Source organism: Phaethon aethereus (genome assembly GCF_964289735.1).
Source record: "Phaethon aethereus genome assembly, chromosome: 1".
NCBI lineage: Eukaryota > Metazoa > Chordata > Aves > Phaethontiformes > Phaethontidae > Phaethon > Phaethon aethereus.
The window spans coordinates 13,897,282-13,915,852 of NC_138575.1; the positions used below are offsets into that span (position 1 = coordinate 13,897,282).

Below are 18,571 nucleotides of genomic sequence, written 5' to 3' on the forward strand. Positions count from 1 at the left end.
AAAAGGGCAGCAAACTACACTACAGACAATAATTTGGCTTCGGTTCATTAAATCCATAACAACCTGTATAAAGTTAATGCAGGTTCTGAAGAGCTTCCAATCTAAAAGCAAGGTAGAGACAAAGTTGCAGACAGACATTTACCTTATTCACATGGTTTTCCATTCATCATGCAATGGGCGTCTCTCTTCCAAAAACAGTAACAACTGACGGTTTAAAAAAATAAGGAAATCATTGTAGCTACCTTATCCCTGTACCACACAAGCACAGGAGTAAAGGGGAGGGAAGAAAGAAAAAGTCACGAACAACCATAAAGAGAGAGAAGCAAAATGAAAATAAAATATCCAAGATAGATCAGAGTTGTTATGTGTTGAATCAAAAAATACATGTCGCAATTTGCATAAGATCTGACGTAAGTACTATGTCTGATGGAAACCTACACACTTTGCAGGGATGATTCAACCACTAGCTGACATAAGCGCAGAATTCCTAAAGGGTATATTGCTTATACATTGTCCAGAAGCTAGATCCAACAAGCTAAAGAAAAATCAAAAGACAGCAGTATGAACGCAAAAGGAAGCCCACACGAGCAAGTGTTTCTTCTATCTATGCAAAAATCCTTCCTCCATGGCGTTTGAAACACCCTTAAAATTCTCAGTACACCTTGCATAAGCAAAGGTCCCCAACTTTCTTCTGGAGGTTTTCTGAAGCCCAGTTTATAAATTAAAAGGTTTTATATAGTTAACTTTCCACACAATATGACAATCATACTCATTAAGCTGACCTACCACAGAAAGGAGGGAAAGTTGTGATCTGTGTCCAAACAAATCTTCAGTTCAAGCATATAAAATTGGTAAGCTACATTCTTACAAACAGAGCATTTGATGTTCTTGGTTGTTGCCAGTCAACACTAAATTCCAATACCACAGAATCACTAAGGTTGGAAAGGACCTTCAAGATCATCAAGTCCAACCATTAATCCAGCGCCACCGTGTCCCCTAAACCATGTCCTGAAGCACCACATCCACACGTTTTCTGAACACTTCCAGAGATGGCGCCTCCACCACCTCCCTGGGCAGCCTGTTCCAATGCTTGACCACCGTCTCGGTGAAGAAATTTTTCCTAATATCCAATCTAAACCTGCCCTGGCGCAACTTGAGGCTATTTCCTCTCGTCCTATCACTGGTTACTTGGGAGAAGAGACCAACACCCTCGTCGCCACAACCCCCTTTCAAGTAGTTGTAGAGAGCGATAAGGTCTCCCCTCAGCCTCCTCTTCTCCAGACTGAACAACCCCAGTTCCCTCAGCCGCTCCTCATAAGACTTGTGCTCCAGATCCCTCACCAGCTTCGTTGCCCTTCTCTGGACACGCTCCAGCACCTCAATGTCCTTCTTGTAGCGAGGGGCCCAAAACTGAACACAGGATTGGAGGTGCAGTCTCACCAGTGCCAAGTACAGGGGCATGATCACTTCCCTACTCCTGCTGGCCACACTATTCCTGATACAGGCCAGGACGCTGTTGGCCTTCTTGGCCACCTGGGCACACTGCTGGCTCATATTCAGCTGGCTGTCAACCAGCACCCCTAGGTCCTTTTCTGCCGGGCAGCTCTCCAGCCACTCCTCCCCAAGCCTGTAGCGTTGCATGGGGTTGTTGTGGCCGAAGTGCAGGACCCTGCACTTGGCCTTCCTCATACAGTTGACCTCTGTCCATCGATCCAGCCTGTCCAGATCCCTCTGCAGAGCCCTCCTACCCTCCAGCAGATCAACACTCCCACCCAACTTGGCGTCATCTGCAAACTTACTGAGGGAGCACTCGATCCTCTAAGAAGATTTATCACACTAAGAAGAATCTGTTAACAGGGAAAGAAGGAAAAAAAATCGTACAAATCTTACAAGCAAATATTGTCTGCTGTGTTATTATCACTTGTCTTGGAATACTTTGCAAGGAACAACCCCTGAAAATCTACACCATCAGTATATGATTCAGGAAACTCTTGACTTTAGGATCAAGTTCTAGAGGTTTAAAGTGGTAAGTAGTACAATGACCCCATAAAATCTAAAGGACATGACACTTAAATCTAGTAGAAGAAACTCATTTTTGAACTTATTTACTAAAGCCAATTCCAGTGACTCCCTGACATGCCATACAAGATCCTTTACCTAACTAAAATCACAGTCATGTTTAGTTCAAAGATACCATCTCTCTAGAAATAAATCAGTTCCCTACTTAATTATATCCCTGCACTGAGTTCCTTTTTCATTTCATTGCTACTTTTCTAACTTTTAAACACATCCTGGCCTGATGTACACCTAGTATGTCTGGAAGTTATCTTCATCATAAGAGCTAAAAACACAATCACTGAGATTTTTATATGCACATATAAAATTTCTTCACTGGATGATCATATTGCCTTACTTTACCAGACACAGAATATTTTTTCTATGAATACAGGAAAGGAACTCTATTATGTACACTATAAGACTGTACAAACAGGATGCTGGCTTCGTTTTCACACAATCACCAATTTAAACAGAGCTAAGGCTTTTTAAAATGCTGTGCCAGAAAGGTCTGTTGCTATAGGTTTGCACCAAAAATGCTATAGTGTTTAATAACATATAAATCACCAAATGTAAACTCTCATTCTCGCTATTCTGATAGATAGATAGATAGATAGATATAGAATATATCTATTCTAAAGTATTAGAATTAGTTATGGGATCAGCTAGCATTTTATCAGTAAATATTATTTCCCTGTAGGAGATCACAGTTTATATGTTGATTTATGGCAACAGCTTGCTGACTTTAGGATATACACATTTTGTCAGTGTTCTTGATCTTTCAATTTAAACAATTTATTAACAGGCTCTAGATTTCTGTAATTTGTAAGAAATACAACTAGGCTTCTCTCTGCCACAGTTTCATGTATTCAAGTTTCTACCTTTCAAAACAAAATAGGAAGTTGATACCCTAAGCAACTTGCAGGCTGCATTTTCACTGTAACAAAAAAAACAAGAGAAGAAATGAAAGCTCAAATTTCATCATCTTAATCAAATTATTAAGAAAATCTCTGGCACCAGCTGAAGAAGCAACTAGAGCAATGTTATTACAGAATATCAGGGCAATTCCCACAGCAGTTCTATGGGATAGCCTTTGGAAAAGTTCTTCTGTTTATAATGAAAATGTAAAAGGTTGCGATTGATTTGTGAGTGACTATATGGCTTAACACTCAGCTCAATGACAGCTTACTTCAGAAGATTCAGTTTTTCAAAACACTCCTGTTCAAAACTAATTGCAAAGCTCCTGTGTTCCAGTTTTATAGCAAAAAGCTGTTAAAATTCCAGGCCTACTCTTCATGAAGTAAAAATAACAGAAAAATAAAGTATCTGTTAAAAAAATGCATTTCTTTACTGAAATAAATTCCAATGAGTGCCTGAAGTACTTTCCAAGATCCTTCCACTTGCCTAAAATCATAGCCATTTTTCTCCATTAACATCTGCATATAGTTCCCTATATGTTTGTTAACATTTACACACAGCTATGTTTCAGCAACCTCACAGGAAATTAGTTAAAATTAGTTTTACATTATAATTTGGTCATAATAAAAATCAACTTGGCTTTGCGTAACCACCTACACTACTAAAAATGGAAGTCTTAGAAGAAACTGTCAAATACTTAGAACTATCTGGGGAGACTCGCAATATCCAAGAAATTATCTCCTTCCTTTAACAGCTTGTGTAATAAGGGTGCTGCCCTGCAGACAATTTATAATTAATTCATTTCTGCGGGAATTCTCAGTTTTTTTAAGCAGTTAAACTAACCTACATATGCCCTTCCATCCAAAATAGTGTTTCATTTCCCAGATTTATTTTGAGCTAAATGTTTCCCTTGAGTACTCCTACTGGACAACTGTATTCATTTCAATTAACAATTACCTATTTGCTAAAATTATCAGAATATACATGAGGGAGTAACTAATAATGAAAGCATAGCTTCCAGTTGTAATCCTGCTTCCTATGCAGGAAGGCAAAAATTCAAGTACAAAATAAAGGAAGAATTAAGACTTATTTTCTACATGTGGAAAAGCAGTAAAAAACCAACTATGCGCTGCAAAAACGCAGGACTTAGTACATTTACCACTGAGACATCCACTTTACTCACAGGGCAGCTAAGCATCAATTTACAAACGCAACTTATCCACGCTCTAAGTGCAGTGCGCTATTCATATCACTTGTTTTTCTTTGTTCTGCTTTCTATGTTAATTAATTTCTCTGTTTTGTGCAGTTAGACAGTGCAAATACTGGACAACTAATCCAATAAGAAAATCTGTCTAAGTAGGAATCTATACCCAAGCACCATATATGCTACCAGAACACTGAGTGTCTTGAGGAAAAAAAAGACTCTGTTCTACCACAAGGTTATGCATTAGAGAGTCAAATACAGTCAAGTAAGCAGTGAAACATTTAGGACAGAGTGGAACAACACTTGGGCTTCTTAAGAGCTGTGCAGTTCCCACAGCAATCAGTCATTTCAACATGATGCATAATCTACACTGGCAAGTCCCTTGAGCATTTAAAGACAGGAAACCCATATAGCATGCTTTAAACTAGGAACCCAGTTGTTCAAAGATAGCTGTCCTCCAAGAACTATCAGAGAAATAATGCCATACTAACATAAATGAAAGACAACACCTATTAAAAAAATTAAACTATGGAAACCGGCATGGAAATTCTGGCCCAACAGTCCCCTGAAACTCTGAAATGTGGTGAGTAGCTGAGAACCATGCCTACGGGCCTCTGAAGTCCAGCCAAAACCCGCATCAGCTAGAACCTTGTCTAAACACCTGCAGACATCAGCTCAGCACAAGAAATGGATTTCTCATCCATGATGTTGACCCTAAAGCAGATATGAAAGGTAGCAACAATAGCAGAGGTGCTAACTGCCCAACCTCAATAAAAGCAGGACCACTCATGTACCACATCCTTTTCAGCTTCCCATTGATTGTCCTTTATTAGCTGTCCAGCGGAAAAGTCTTGGTCCCTTGTTCCCACCATAGACCAGCTGCACAGCTGAAAGACGGTCATATACCTCTCCAGAACCAAAGAACTGCTCTCAATCTCACTGATCCACATAGAAGCTGTTCTTCCTGTGATCACAGAGTACAAAACATGTGTGTTTTCAGATGAAAAACAAAACGCAGATGTCATCCACATGAGGCAGTAAGAATGACAACACAGCAAGACAGACAAATGCAGCAAGATGTAAAATTGTTCAAGAGGACACCACTGCATTCTGACTTTAGAAAAACAAACAAAACTATCTACAATTTACAAGACTGCATAAGAAGGAAGTTAATATAAAAAAGTTTGTTTAAAATTGACAAGCCTGGTATTATAACTAAAAAAAAAGTTTAAAGTACTGCATGTGTTCTTTAAAGCAATATGGTTTTAACTGAGTTAACTTCCCCTCAGAGACTAATGCTTTCCAACCCATGACTTTTAGACACCAAAACTCATAGCTAAGATAATACACTTAAAACTAATATATTTCAATAATGTTTAAGAATCAAGGCCTCCTCTCCAACATATAAAAAAATAAAAGTATAGCACTTCCTCTGAAGAGAAAGGAACCTAAATTATATGGATACACTTATGAACACTTAATAACTGTGTTAGGATTTCTGCAAATCATAGCAAATTAAAAATTGAACAAGCCAACCAAGCCATACAACACATAACTTTCAGTCTACTAATGTAGTTGCCCTTGGCACATTCTTTTGTGTACTAGGCAATTCAATTCTTTTCACTGGACTAAGGAAGCTCAGAAGCAAAATAAATTAAAAAAAACCCAAAAAACTGTCAGAAGCATCATGGTAGGATTTCCTTCAAAATTACTGATGCTTCCTTCTAGAAATCTGAATGAACAAAACATGTATCTTTATTTGCTTCTGTTCCTAATGACACATCTAGCCCACACGGCAACATCATTCATAGCTTCAGTCCTCTAACAACAGCTAGATATTTTCCCCCATTGAAGTAACTGGCTACATCAGCTAGCTACTTTTTACAGCTGATAATTCAATTCTTTTAGGCTTTTCTTTCAAAAGACACTTCTGTTAGAGCAATATTGCCTTTAAGTCTTCCCATAAATTGACTACCACCAATAAAATTACCTTTTAAAGAAATTAAAAGTATCAGTTTATAGGAGGACAGATAGGAGGAAAAATGAGGTCAACCCAACTAGGTCATCCATTTATGCTTCTATTTATCTGGTACCTTTTGGGAAACATATCTCTACTCCATCTTTTTAGCCGTGTAAGGTTTTTTTTCACTCTAAAGCTGATGGCAGAAGGGTAACTAGAACAAGGCCTTCAGAGATACAAGTTTTAACTTTCCTACACAAACCTGGCAGTGACTGAAACATCCTGACATTAGTATTCAAAGATACTTTAAAACAACAGTTCCCAACCCAGAATCATGGTCTGTGCTCTTCTCCTCTTACAATTCTTTCCCTACCTTGCTGTTGCACTCTCAGCTTCCCTAGTAAAGCTACTAGCTTTGTACTTGTACTGTCTCAGCAGTACTGGGTCTGAACAGAATTTTGTTTCTTGAAGATGTAGAGTGAGTTGAGACAGTACTCTTAACAATACAGCCACTCTCTGGGGCTCCCAGTTCTGGATCAAAAACTCAACAGCTGGACCAGAGCGCTCTCCTTCCAGGAACACATTCTGACTGTTCAAATTTGAACAAATAATTCATGAGTTAAGTTTATATTGGCAAGGGTTTTTGCTACATGAAGCAGGAAAACAAAGGGCTTAATCTCTTTGCAACATTCACATGCTAGTTAACAGAAATAGAAATACATATCCATGCTTCATTTAGGGCAAATATACACAGCTGAGTTATGCGAGCCTGCGCTGGCAGAACCGTAGCAATTGTGGAGTACAACAGCCTGAGGAAAACACCAGGACACGAATACCAGGGTGCAAACACCACACTTCCTAACAGCACAAAGAGCTTCTGCTTTACCCAATTAACTTAGGCTTTACTCAATTCTGTATCTGACCTTTAACACTGATGCCTCTCCCTAAATGAAAGCTGTTTTATAAGACCAAGAAGAACAACATCATCTAGCTTGTGATTTCAGTTCTACAAACATGTAGAAGGTACAGCTACAGTTTACCTTTTCCCAACACTTGGCAAGTTCATTGCTCTTTTCTCTATGCCAAAATTTCCTATGTACTAAGCATGTTACAGTACAACTGTAGCAGTACACAACACAAAATCCACGCATTTTAAATAGCAACAGTGAAGAAAAATCAAACAAAATTTCTGTTTATTACAAACTGATGGCTTTAAGATGAATTTAAAAAGCCTCAGACTTTTGTTGCACTTACTATTAACAAATGTGCACACATTAGATAAGCAGATACTCAGATTAACCTTTCCCTGCTTGCAGAGCTCATAACTTCTGTTTAGCTGTAATAATATCAAGGAAAAATAACCTGAACCTATTGCAGTTTTAAGGTAAATTATGTACACATCAAACCAAGAAATTCTTACTATAGCAATCAGTCACACATACATGCACAGTAGTACATAAACATAATCCAGATATATACACATATATAAGTGTAATCACATACATAGATGTACAGAACTATAGATTAGGGTTTAGGGTTGATGAACTATGGTCATACAAGACATATCTCTAGATAGGTATCTATCTGTATGTATCCATCTCTAAATATGTATAACTATATACAGCAAAAGGCACTGTAGGATTGAGATCAGAATAAAAGTCATGTATTTGACATGCTATTTAAATTATTTGGAGTGCACGTAATATGCCACGAGGGGCAAGGTCAACATTACAGTTTGCTGCTCCTGAATCCTATAGTATTCAGCAAAGTAAGTACACAACCCTTTACTCCATAAGAACAGTAGACTTACACACTGCTGCCTTCAGAGACTGAGCAAACAGAACATATTACCACACAAGCTAATTGACACAACCCAGAGCGTTGCCTAACTGACTTATTTTAGTTTCGTTTGCCCAAAAGAACTACTGCAATTTTAGGCAGAGTTTGCAAGTTCTTATACCCTAGGGTCACTACAGCAGCTTTGTGGCTGTATTCAACCGCCCCTATGAAAATTCCGAATGGCATCTCTGAAACAACAGGAACGGCACTCACTTCCTCAGAAGGGGACAAAAAAGCTGACTATTTAAACTGAATGGTTGTTCACAGAAAGTTGTATTTTTGTATAATATTTAAAGAACAGTATTTTTGTAAAATTTCAGAAGCCTCTGAAGTTAAGGGTTACTGAAATTACTATTCAGTCATATTGCTCCAACCAGATGTAGTCTATGTAAATGCAGCTTTATGAACAGCCTGGATGACTACCACTGCCCACAGTGAATTAATCTGTTGGGGTGTGTGGTCCCAATCAAATTAACAGAATCTAGCTGAAATACAGTTAATGGAAATAAAACTTCAAAAATACATTAACACTCAAATTAAAGCATAATGAGATGAGTAGGAACAGACCCATTTTTTACTCTGAAATTATAAAAAGGTTCAAAGCATATCTAAAGTGACAGTTGCCTATGACCTATTAACACATCTGTAAGAGCAGAGCTTCTTAGAACAGATCAGCTGTACAACATACTTAACAGGTCATTTTCTCTAAGGCAATCACTCTATCACACTTAAGGGAAGAAAAGTGCTCAGAACTGTTGATGTTCATTCAAAAAGCCCCCAATTTACAAGAATTTCATGCAAACCTATCTTTACATGAATTAAATATTTTTTTTTAGAAGTTTAAAGAGATTACCATGTACTTGATTCTACCAAAGCGTTTTTCCTAGTTTAGCCTTAACAGATAAAGATTATTTCTCTTGAAAAGACTGGATGTATTTTATAATGTAAATGATAAAGCATAAGTTGAGAGTTCATGTTTCTGACTATGAATTAGAAGCATGAAACTCATTAAGTAAATAAATAGTAGAAAACCTAATTTCCAAAAATATCTATAGTTTTTTTAAAGATAATAATGCAGAGAGATATAATACTCTTATCTTTCTTCACTAAGTCTCCAGATTACATGCTTGCTTTATAAATCTGATAAATGTCTTCACAGATACTCAAGAAGTGCATTAATGGTATTTGAATCAGAGGGGTTTGCACAAATGCACATTACGACATAGATGAGCTTTTAAGAAGGGTGTTTCCCAAGTGCTATGGCTATGGTTGAATATAGTATTTGTGGTATCTTTAATGTTATTTCAGAACGTACAGGAATTAGAACAAAATCAATGTCACGACCACCATTAGTACATGGACTTTCACTATGTAGGTTAGTAGTCTTCATCAGTGATTTAGAACAGTCTAGTCTGGATTGTTAATCCATTTTTAGTAGTCTTAGGCATTTTAGAAAATACAAACTTTCCTGAAAAAAAAAAAGCAAAAACAAATAGGGGAAAGTAAGTTTTGTAACATCTGGTGTAGTACTGCATACGATCAGCTTAGCTTTTATCCTTCAAAGTCAAGCACATTCCACCTCCCCTTTTTTTAAATAGAATTTTCACACAACGATGAGGTAGAAGTACTTAAAAATGCCGAAAATAAAACCATCAAGAAGTTAAAAGCATAGAAACTATCTTTTTACCTGTTTCAAATAAATGACCCATTCAAACCTCCTTTTGTACTTTAGAAAACAGCACTTCAAGTTCTTTACTATCTCCAAACCCAAGAGTTTCAGCCTAATTGAACAGAACAAAGATATACAATATTCAGTTGTTTGAGTTAGTTACCAGTTCCCTCTTGCATGAAAGGTATAAAAAGATCTGAGAACAGATGTAAGTACCTAGAAACTCCTTGCAATGTTGTTAAAAATCAGTGTTATTTACTGATGATCTAAGACAGAATCCTGCTCATTGCAGATGACCTTTAAAGGTCCTTTCCAACCCAAAGATTCTATCATCCTTTGACACCACTACCTTCAAACAACAGCTAAGGGTCCCTTACACAGTGCCCGTTGCAAAAACCACACACACTTTCAGCCATTGTCTGTGTTCCATGACAACAGATTAGCCAGAGATATAACCCAAAAAATTAAGCAAGATTGTGATATACTACAAAACATCTGAAACAGAACATCTGATTTTTTTTAAGGTAAAGCTTTACACCATTCATATTTCAGTTCTCCTATAAAACTGGCAATATACATCAGACAAATGATAGAAACGAGTATCAGGATGCTTTTGCTGAGACTACTGCATATCCACTGTTAGTTATGGATAGATTAAAATTCAGCAAAAAGTATTTATTGAGGTCTTTCTAAAGTCTAGAATCTAGAAAAACTATTGTCTTTATCTCCATATGGAGCTTTGACTTCCAACCCTTGTTCGATGCAAGACACATGTTCATTACAGAAAATCAGAATCTAGACCAGGGTGGTTGTATTCATGCAACATGAAACACCAAGAGGAAGCAATCTATACTTACTTCCTTTCGCCCAAATAGCAACGTCAGCAGAAAACAAGGAAAAAGTATACTCTTAAATCTACTGTAACCACACTAGTAAAACCCTAACCTACATTAGTTTAGGAAAAAGCCCACTTACCCTTATATCCACAGATAACAGGCTTATTGGCAGAACACACAGGCAAGCCTACACTGTTCTCAAACTATCCACTTCATTTAAACCTAACTGTGCACACCTACAGTACTGAAGTGATCTACTAGTAAGTCCTGCTTACCTCCTAGTGCAAACTAATTAAAATTAGATATGTTTGGTTTCCAGTAACAAACTTTCTATTAGTGCCCAGATTATACAATTTATCTTGTAAGCAGGGGGAAAGAAAAAAAAAAGTCAACTTGGTCATCTACACTATGGACTTTCAATAGCATTCAGCCAGACTAATCAGTCTACCTGCGTGTAACTCTAGCTCCTCTGCCCTCTCTTCCCGCAATCCCTGGCACCTGCCTGTCAAGTACTTTTAGTTCATTCACTCAGGCCTAAATATAATTCTGTAAGCCTATTACTCAATGCATTCAAAGGCAATAAAGATGTGAAAATAAAGAATTGTTTTCAATTGCATTCACCCACTATTCCACTCCTATTTTTAGATTCCATTTTGACTTGGAAATGAAGCAATGAGTAACAGCAATTCCTATTCCACAAATCTGCCACTGCTTAGCAGCAGTGGTACATCCTGCACTTAAATGAGAAAATACAATTTCCTCCCTCTCCCGAAAAACATCTACTAAATCTTAAAACACAATACTGAAGCTTTTTACCTCCTTCACCTCTCTTTTCTTCTCCTTTTTCAATCATTTTAAAGAGCATCTAAGCATGGCTCTGTTAAAAAAAACAAACAACAAAAAAAACCCACCACACCAAAACACACACCCCAAAAACCGACAAAGTACCTCAACATGTTCATAGTGAAAAAATAAATAAATCTGTAATTATGATTCTTGTTAACATACTAATCTGCATCTGCTTTAGTACATGGAGGCGAATATTGAGATTAATGTGAATATTAAGGCCAAAGATCAACTTCCTAGTTTCCTGGTTTTCCTATAATTTATTATGCAAAAATCAGATGTGAAAGTTTGAAATAGAAAGTGTTAAGACGACAAAAGAAGTTTTGAATGCAATTCTTTCCAAAGCATTTAACACTGTTTCAGGTAATACATATTTCTCCTGAAATGCCTTGACAATTAGTTCCTACAGTCCTATTTTCCCATCGGCATTCTCTTTCCTTGCTGCTCTATGAAAGCAATGGGAAAGCTTACTGACCATACAGCTGAAAGGTATAGACACAACATGCTGTCAAATAGTGAAATTGAAACAAAAGCCATTTTTCCATACAGAGGTGCTACTACTTAGAAGAAAGGATGACAAAACTATTGCATACAATTTGACTGCTATAAAGCTAAAACATTAGGTTATTTATCAGATATGAAATGGTTGTACTAGGTCTCCTAACCCAATTCTAAGTATTTAATGTAAAGGCTATTAAAAGAGTCCCTCATTTTCCACTCGTCTAGGCCACCCTTTCTGTAAAGTACATGTAATTAGACAAGATGTCAATTTGTGTTTAATAGCAATTATATTACTAAAACTATCACTTAATGAAACGGTTCTGTCCAAGTATTTAACCTTTAAATTCTCATGTGAAGAGGCTCTATTCAGCAAAACAGATGTAGAAGTGTCCTATCACTCCAAGCCCGTTCTTCATTGTACATATTTCTCTCTTCCTTTCCCACACGCTCAGATGTTTCGGCAGCATATTTTCAGTATTTGCAAAATCCTGCCCAAAGAGCATGGCCGATTTCCCACGGGCTCCCACCCCACCCTGGATGAACTCGTTACTTCCCAAAGTCCACTCCGCTTCCTCTTCCACCCCTGGACCTGCCAGCGCTTCCAACGCCCCTTCGCCTTGCGCAACATCCGTGGCCTCCTCCCCACATTTCAGACAATCCATGATGCGATGCTTACATTCAGATTATTATTTTGTTGTTGTTCCCAGACCACTAGGAAAGCCTGACAGCTTAAAGGGCTAACGATGTGGTTTTAATCCCAAGGAGCACCGGATTTTATTATCAGCTACAAAGATGCACATATACGGAGGCTGCTAACCCGCTCATCTTCAGCTCTCCTGTGGGTCAAACTGTATTTTGATATTAAGTATCTAAACAATACTGAAAAGTGCCAGAGGCATCTGTCTGGCCAAAATTATTGTCCACAGCTCAGACCACCTATTCAAAAGATAAATCTCCTCAAACATTTTAACAGCTAGATTAAATAGCTAAAATAAACTAGGAAGAGAGCTAATTCTCCAGTAGATTCTTCCCCCGAGCAGACACGTTAGCCAAAGGCTGACGGTGATCTGCTTTGGAAGGAAGAAAGGACGAGGGATACAGGCAGGGCTGCGGTGGGGGATGGGGAGCGAAGGGAGATGTTGGAAAGACGAATATTCCTCCGAGGACTATTCAGTACATTTAACACATCTCCTCCGAAAGAAGAGGAATCTCAAGCAGGCGGCTACTGGGGCAGATAAAGGGGGAAAGGAGGGGAGGAGGGCCCGACGATCCCCAGATGACATTACACATGGCAGCCCCGCGAGAAGAGGGGCTGCAAGGGAGAGGAAGCGCTAACCGCCCTCCCCGAGCCGCCTCGGCCCCCTTTATCTGCTCAGGGCAGGGGCGGCGGGAGACTCCCAGTTAATTTTGCCACAGCCGATCACCCGCCACCTCCTTGGGAGCAAGGAAGGGCCGGGGCAGGGGGCTGCGGCGACAAACCTTCCCGGGTGGGGGCAGGAAAATGGGTAAATTAAGGCGGACATCCCCCAGCACACACACCTCGCCGAGCTCCAGAAGTGGAGGGGGCACGAGGGAGCCGACCAAGCTTCGGAGCCACACAATAGCAGGTCACTCACGGGGAAGCAGTGCTTCCCCCGCCACCTCCTTGCTGGCAGGAGGATGGGGAAGGGGCTGCGGGGGCAGCCCGGCATCTCGGCCCCCCCCGCCCCGAGGGGAGGCAAGGAGCCGCAGCCCGCCCCCCCGCCGCGCCGCCGCCCCTCACCATGAAGTCGCTGGCGAAGTTGTCCTCCCCATTGTGGTCCGTGTCCTTCATGGCCTGGACTCGTTTGATGAATTTCCTCAGGATCTCCTCCTGGCTCATCCTGCCCCGCCGGCCGCCCTGCGGAGCGGCAGCCCAGCCCCGGCCGCCCGCCCGCTCTCCGCCTGGAGTCCCCTCCGCCGCACGAGCCCGACACCCGGCTGCCTTCACTTCCCTGCCTCACTTCTCCCGGCTCCCGGGCCTGCCCCGCGGCCTGCTGTCGCGGCGCGGCTCCCCACCCCACTCACGGCCGCTCGGCCGCCCTCTCCATCCTCCCCTCCCTCTGCCCGACCCTCCCTGGACGCCGCCGACACAGGGACACGACGAAGTCCCCACCCCCCTGCTGCTGCGCAGGCGCGGCTCCCGCTCCTCCGGCGTTTCGTACGCCCGCCCCTCCTCGGGAACCGGCCCTCCCCCACTTCGCATCCATTGGCTAGTCTGATGGACGCTCCTTGCTATTGGTGGCCGCGCACGCTAATCACCGGCTAGCCCAGCCTCGAGGGAGAAGTACATTGCGCTCTTCGCCTCGCCCCGCTTTGCCAGCCTCTCCCGTTTCCCACGGATGGGACCTTCCGAAGGGCGCCGAATGGAGCGCTGGAAGGGACCACTTGGAAGGCGGCGGGGGGGGGGCGGGGCGAAGTGCCGTTTTCTCTGGCTGGAGTACAATGGGGCGGCGGTAGGTGCCGGCAGCTCTGGGGCCGAGAGGCAGCGGCCGGCGCTGCGGCATGCCGGGACCTGTAGTCGCGCCGGCACTGCGTCCCGCGCAGGGACTGGGGATTGTCGCCTCCTCACGGAGCGTCCCACTGAAACGCACGGAGGAAAAGGATGCCCTCCTTGGGTGGGAAGCCCGAAGCCGGGGAAAGTGTGCGGGGGTCCCTGCGGTGGTGGTGACCGAGGTGGGGCGAAGAGGTCCCCGCGGGGCCGAGCCGCGGGCGGCGCCGCTGTGGTAAACACCGAGCGGCGGAAAGATGGCGGGCCGGGGCAGGTGGCAGGCCGGGCGCCGGCTCCTGCCCGGGCACTGCTCGCCGCGTGTATCTATCTACATACACACTAATAAAGATGTCCGCACGCGAAGATGCAAGGCGGAAGTGCTGCCCGTCGGCGTTTGTGAGAGGCCGGGGGGTGGTTTTCGGTGGCCGTGAGCGCCGCGGCTGCTGGCAGTGCCGGGAGGCCGGCGCAGCGCTGGTTCAAGGCGTCCTGACGGGAGGAAGGTCCCCCCACGCCCAGTACTGCGGCGGGGACGCCCTCGGGCACCCCGAGCCTTCCTACTAGAGATTTTCTTTAATATGCGTCTTACCTGATGTTGGATGTTTTGGCAACGTCAAAACATGACGAGCCAGCAAGGTAAAGAGAGTGCTATTTCTGCCTCTCTTTTATGTGAAAAAGTTAAACATTAAAACGTCTTCATGTTTGGTGCCTGATTACATTTGTAACTTACGCTTCAGCAAAGCAAAACCATTTTAGAGGTGTGTGTATGTATAGCCTTATAGCATAATAAATATACTAAGTAAAGTCTTTCGAAGGATAATTTTATTGGTTAAGAGCTACACAGCCTTTATTGATCCAACAAAACTTTGTCACACAGACTAACGAGAAAGGGCTGTGCTGAGAAGCATAACCTGGTTAAGGCAGTCCTATCAAATCACCCATTTTCCACTACCCATTCCCACCCAAGCACAGCTGCTTGGTGGACAATACATCGAACCAGCTCAGGGAACTGATTCAGCTGCAATATAAGCCCATAAGAAAACTGTGGGTTTGGTTTTTTTTTTCCTCAGATGATTCAATTACGCTGGCTTTGCTACCGAAACAAACCTACATAAAAGCTTGGTCTTCCTGTGGTGGTGTAAGTTATTACTGTTTTAGATAACTGCTAAAGATTAGCACCTCTATACCAGAATTAGCAAAATGGCATGTTACCACCCTCAGCCTAATTCAGTGTCCATTGACTCCTCATATTCCTAGCGAAGGCAAGTTTTAAGCTAGAACGTAGGACCCTGAACTGTAGCTGCTGGTGAATGGACACAGGTTTCCTTCTGCATCTGCTGCAGAAGTGATCATCTTTGGCAGAGGGGCAGGTTGGAAAACTGAGAGGGTTAGTGTTCTTGCATTTATTGCAGACTTCAGTTATTGTTTTAGCAGTTGATGTTCATGGAGCCTAACGTACAGCAGACATAAGGACACTTCAATGAACTGGGAAAGGGCATCAGTTCTTCTGTGCTGAAGTTTACTGAAGCCTGAGCACCCCACACAAGCACATCAGCTGTTAGAGCTCAGTCTCCTCTACAGGTCCTTTGCATCAGCCTCCATAAGTAAGCTAATCCATCAGCTCTGAAGAGCCACAAAGATGCCTGCTTTTCTTGCTTTAATCCCTCTCTTCCTTCTCCTTTTCCTTCTCCAAGCCTCCTCTTTCTCCCCTACCAAAAAGCAGCATTAAAGGGAAATACAGAAATAAGAGACAGGTAGGTAGGTAGGTAGATAGAGCAAGCACAGAGATCACCAAGGATAGCTGTGACTTGCATCATCATATATTCTTTTCATGCCACCTTGCTTGATTTCCCTCTGCTTCAGGAAGGTTGCTTGGTTTGCTCAGCAGCTGCCCCGGCAAACCTGCTCCCAGTGCCAGATGGCATGCAACTTTAGAAAAGTGATACTTGGGACTAAGCAGCCAATTGCTGAAGTCTTGTATGGTGTATGGTTTTCTTCACTCATTTATTAACAGAACAGAGTAACAGAGGACTTGATTAGGAGAGAAGGAAAGATAATGATTTATTGCATTTGAATCTCACATCATTATTGCCTCACATTGAAAGGACCCAGTTATCAGTCTGGCCTGGTTCATAACCTATCGCTGTGTTGTCATAAACTGTTGTAGACTAGCAAGTGTAACAGTGACCTTTCATTTTGAGTTAACCGATAAGAAGGATATACAGTCTCAGACAGGAAGAAAAAGCCCCCCAAACCAGGCATGTGTTGCTAGCCAAAGTGAAGGCATATATGAAACAAAGAAATTAGAAATACTTGGGCGGATAACTTTGCCTCGCATTGTTTGCATATGCATGTGTACCTGTGAGAGCTGCCAGACAGTCCCGAGCTCAAACCCAATTGTGCCAGTTTTGTCTCCCTCAGCCTGGCAAATGGTGCATGAGGCTGTCTCATCTCCGTGCTACAAACACAGAAACCTAAACTTTCAGCAGCAAAAGCAGTGCTCTCACTGAGACTTCTGATCTGAAACTCAGACTGCCTGGGTTAAACCCAGACATCTGACCAATCTAGCATGTGTGCATGAGTGTGTATTTGTGTAGCTGTAGGAGAGAGGCGGAAAAAGAGAGAGAGATGCAGGGCTAATTACTCACCCTATAGATAGAACAGGAAGTTGCAACCAAAATCTGTAGAAGAAAATTGTGGCTGTGCCTTCACAATCCACAAGTATGGTCCTTGGAGAAAAGCAAGTAGATCACCTGCAGCTTCTCTGCTATTAATCTCATTTTGCCTTGCCGTGCACTGCTCCAGCCGCTGCAGGGAAGACAGCCAGTTTTTTCTGTTCAAAGGTGGCTTCTCATGTTCCCACAAGGTAAGCATGTGTTGACTGGTAAATGTGTTTCCCGGCATGCATACCACGGTTATGCCCAGCCAGTAGGCAGGAGTACCAAACGTCCTAGTTTACCAAGCTTCAGGGGTTTCCCTGAAGACTGAGACAGAGCACAGGCTCACCTCAAAGCTCTTTGGCTGCAATGGCCGTGTGGCTTGGAGCCACATCCAAAACCCAGTGCGTATCTACCCAAAACTGTTCCAGAAAGAAATCAGAGAACTGGGATGGGAGAGAAGGCTGAAAGAACACTGCAGCTCTGAGTAAGGGCATTGTCTCCTATGGTTTGATTCCTCCAGCAAAACAAGACTTGGTGTGTTCCTTGTAATTTGGCATGACTACATTACCATGACAGCTCATTTTATCACCAATTTCTCCTCCCCTTTGCAATAACCAACAAACTCTTAGATTTTAACTACCTATTTGGAGTAACTTATTAAGTGGTGTGTAATTAGTAACATATTACTGTAAGTAAAATTGAATTATGATCAATATATCCTGTACCTGAAAACCCAATTCATTTTATCTATACTGAGAGTCTGAAAAATTTTTGTGTTATCAAGATCATTTAGGATTAGATGCTAACATTCATAGGTTCTAAAATAATACTCTTGAAATGTATTTTATGTGCAATTGGTTGGAGTTTTTCTAAAAATGTGGTGTTTCAATGGAAAAAATTTTCCACAGGAAACAGTTTTGCCGAAGTTTTTCTGCTTTCTGACGAAATCGATGCACTGTTATACTTACAGATGCAGAAATGTCTTCAACCATTGAAGACAGCACAACTTGGGATAGAGACTCAGCACACAAAAGAACTGGAGCATGGAGTATAAATGCCAGGAAGCTGTTGAACAGCTCAAGGGTACACATAAAAACTAAGTCCAAATGAAACATTAGCCTTTGATCTGACAAACTGAAATGCAATGTGTCTTTCCACAAATGTCAAAATGTTTCATACTGGTTGAAAATCGTTAAATGAAACATTCAGGAATATCAGCACCAAGTACATTTTGTATACGCCGACCCCCAAAACATTTATAATTAGTATTATATTTATATTAGTATTTAGCCAGTTTCGTTTCCAAAGAGGATAAAAATTATCATATTGTGTTTTTTTCCAGATCCTCAGTTACAACTTGACCACTTAGATTATAAGTAACAAACTAACAATGAGGAATTGTCATGGATTCTCAAAATGTGCAATTTGAACACAAAGGACGTTGTGGACAAGAAATCTGAGGAAGATGCATTATATCCGTTGTATACAACAAATAAATTGAATTTCTGATTTAAACCCCAAACTAATCTCATTTTAAATGAGTCATAAAGACCTGATCAGCCTGTGTATAATATGTT

General features: G+C 41.5%; 1 protein-coding gene across 1 annotated transcript in view; it reads right to left on the reverse strand.

The window, feature by feature from the left end:
* PTPN12 (protein tyrosine phosphatase non-receptor type 12) overlaps positions 1-13,689 on the reverse strand; it is a gene marked incomplete at its 5' end in the record, with an annotated part of 77,895 nt that extends 64,206 nt beyond the window's left edge. The window contains one exon of the mRNA XM_082007541.1: positions 13,591-13,689. Coding sequence (XP_081863667.1) covers positions 13,591-13,689 — 99 coding nt within the window. The remainder of the gene's footprint in view (positions 1-13,590) is intronic.
* Between the last annotated feature and the right edge of the window lie 4,882 nt (positions 13,690-18,571).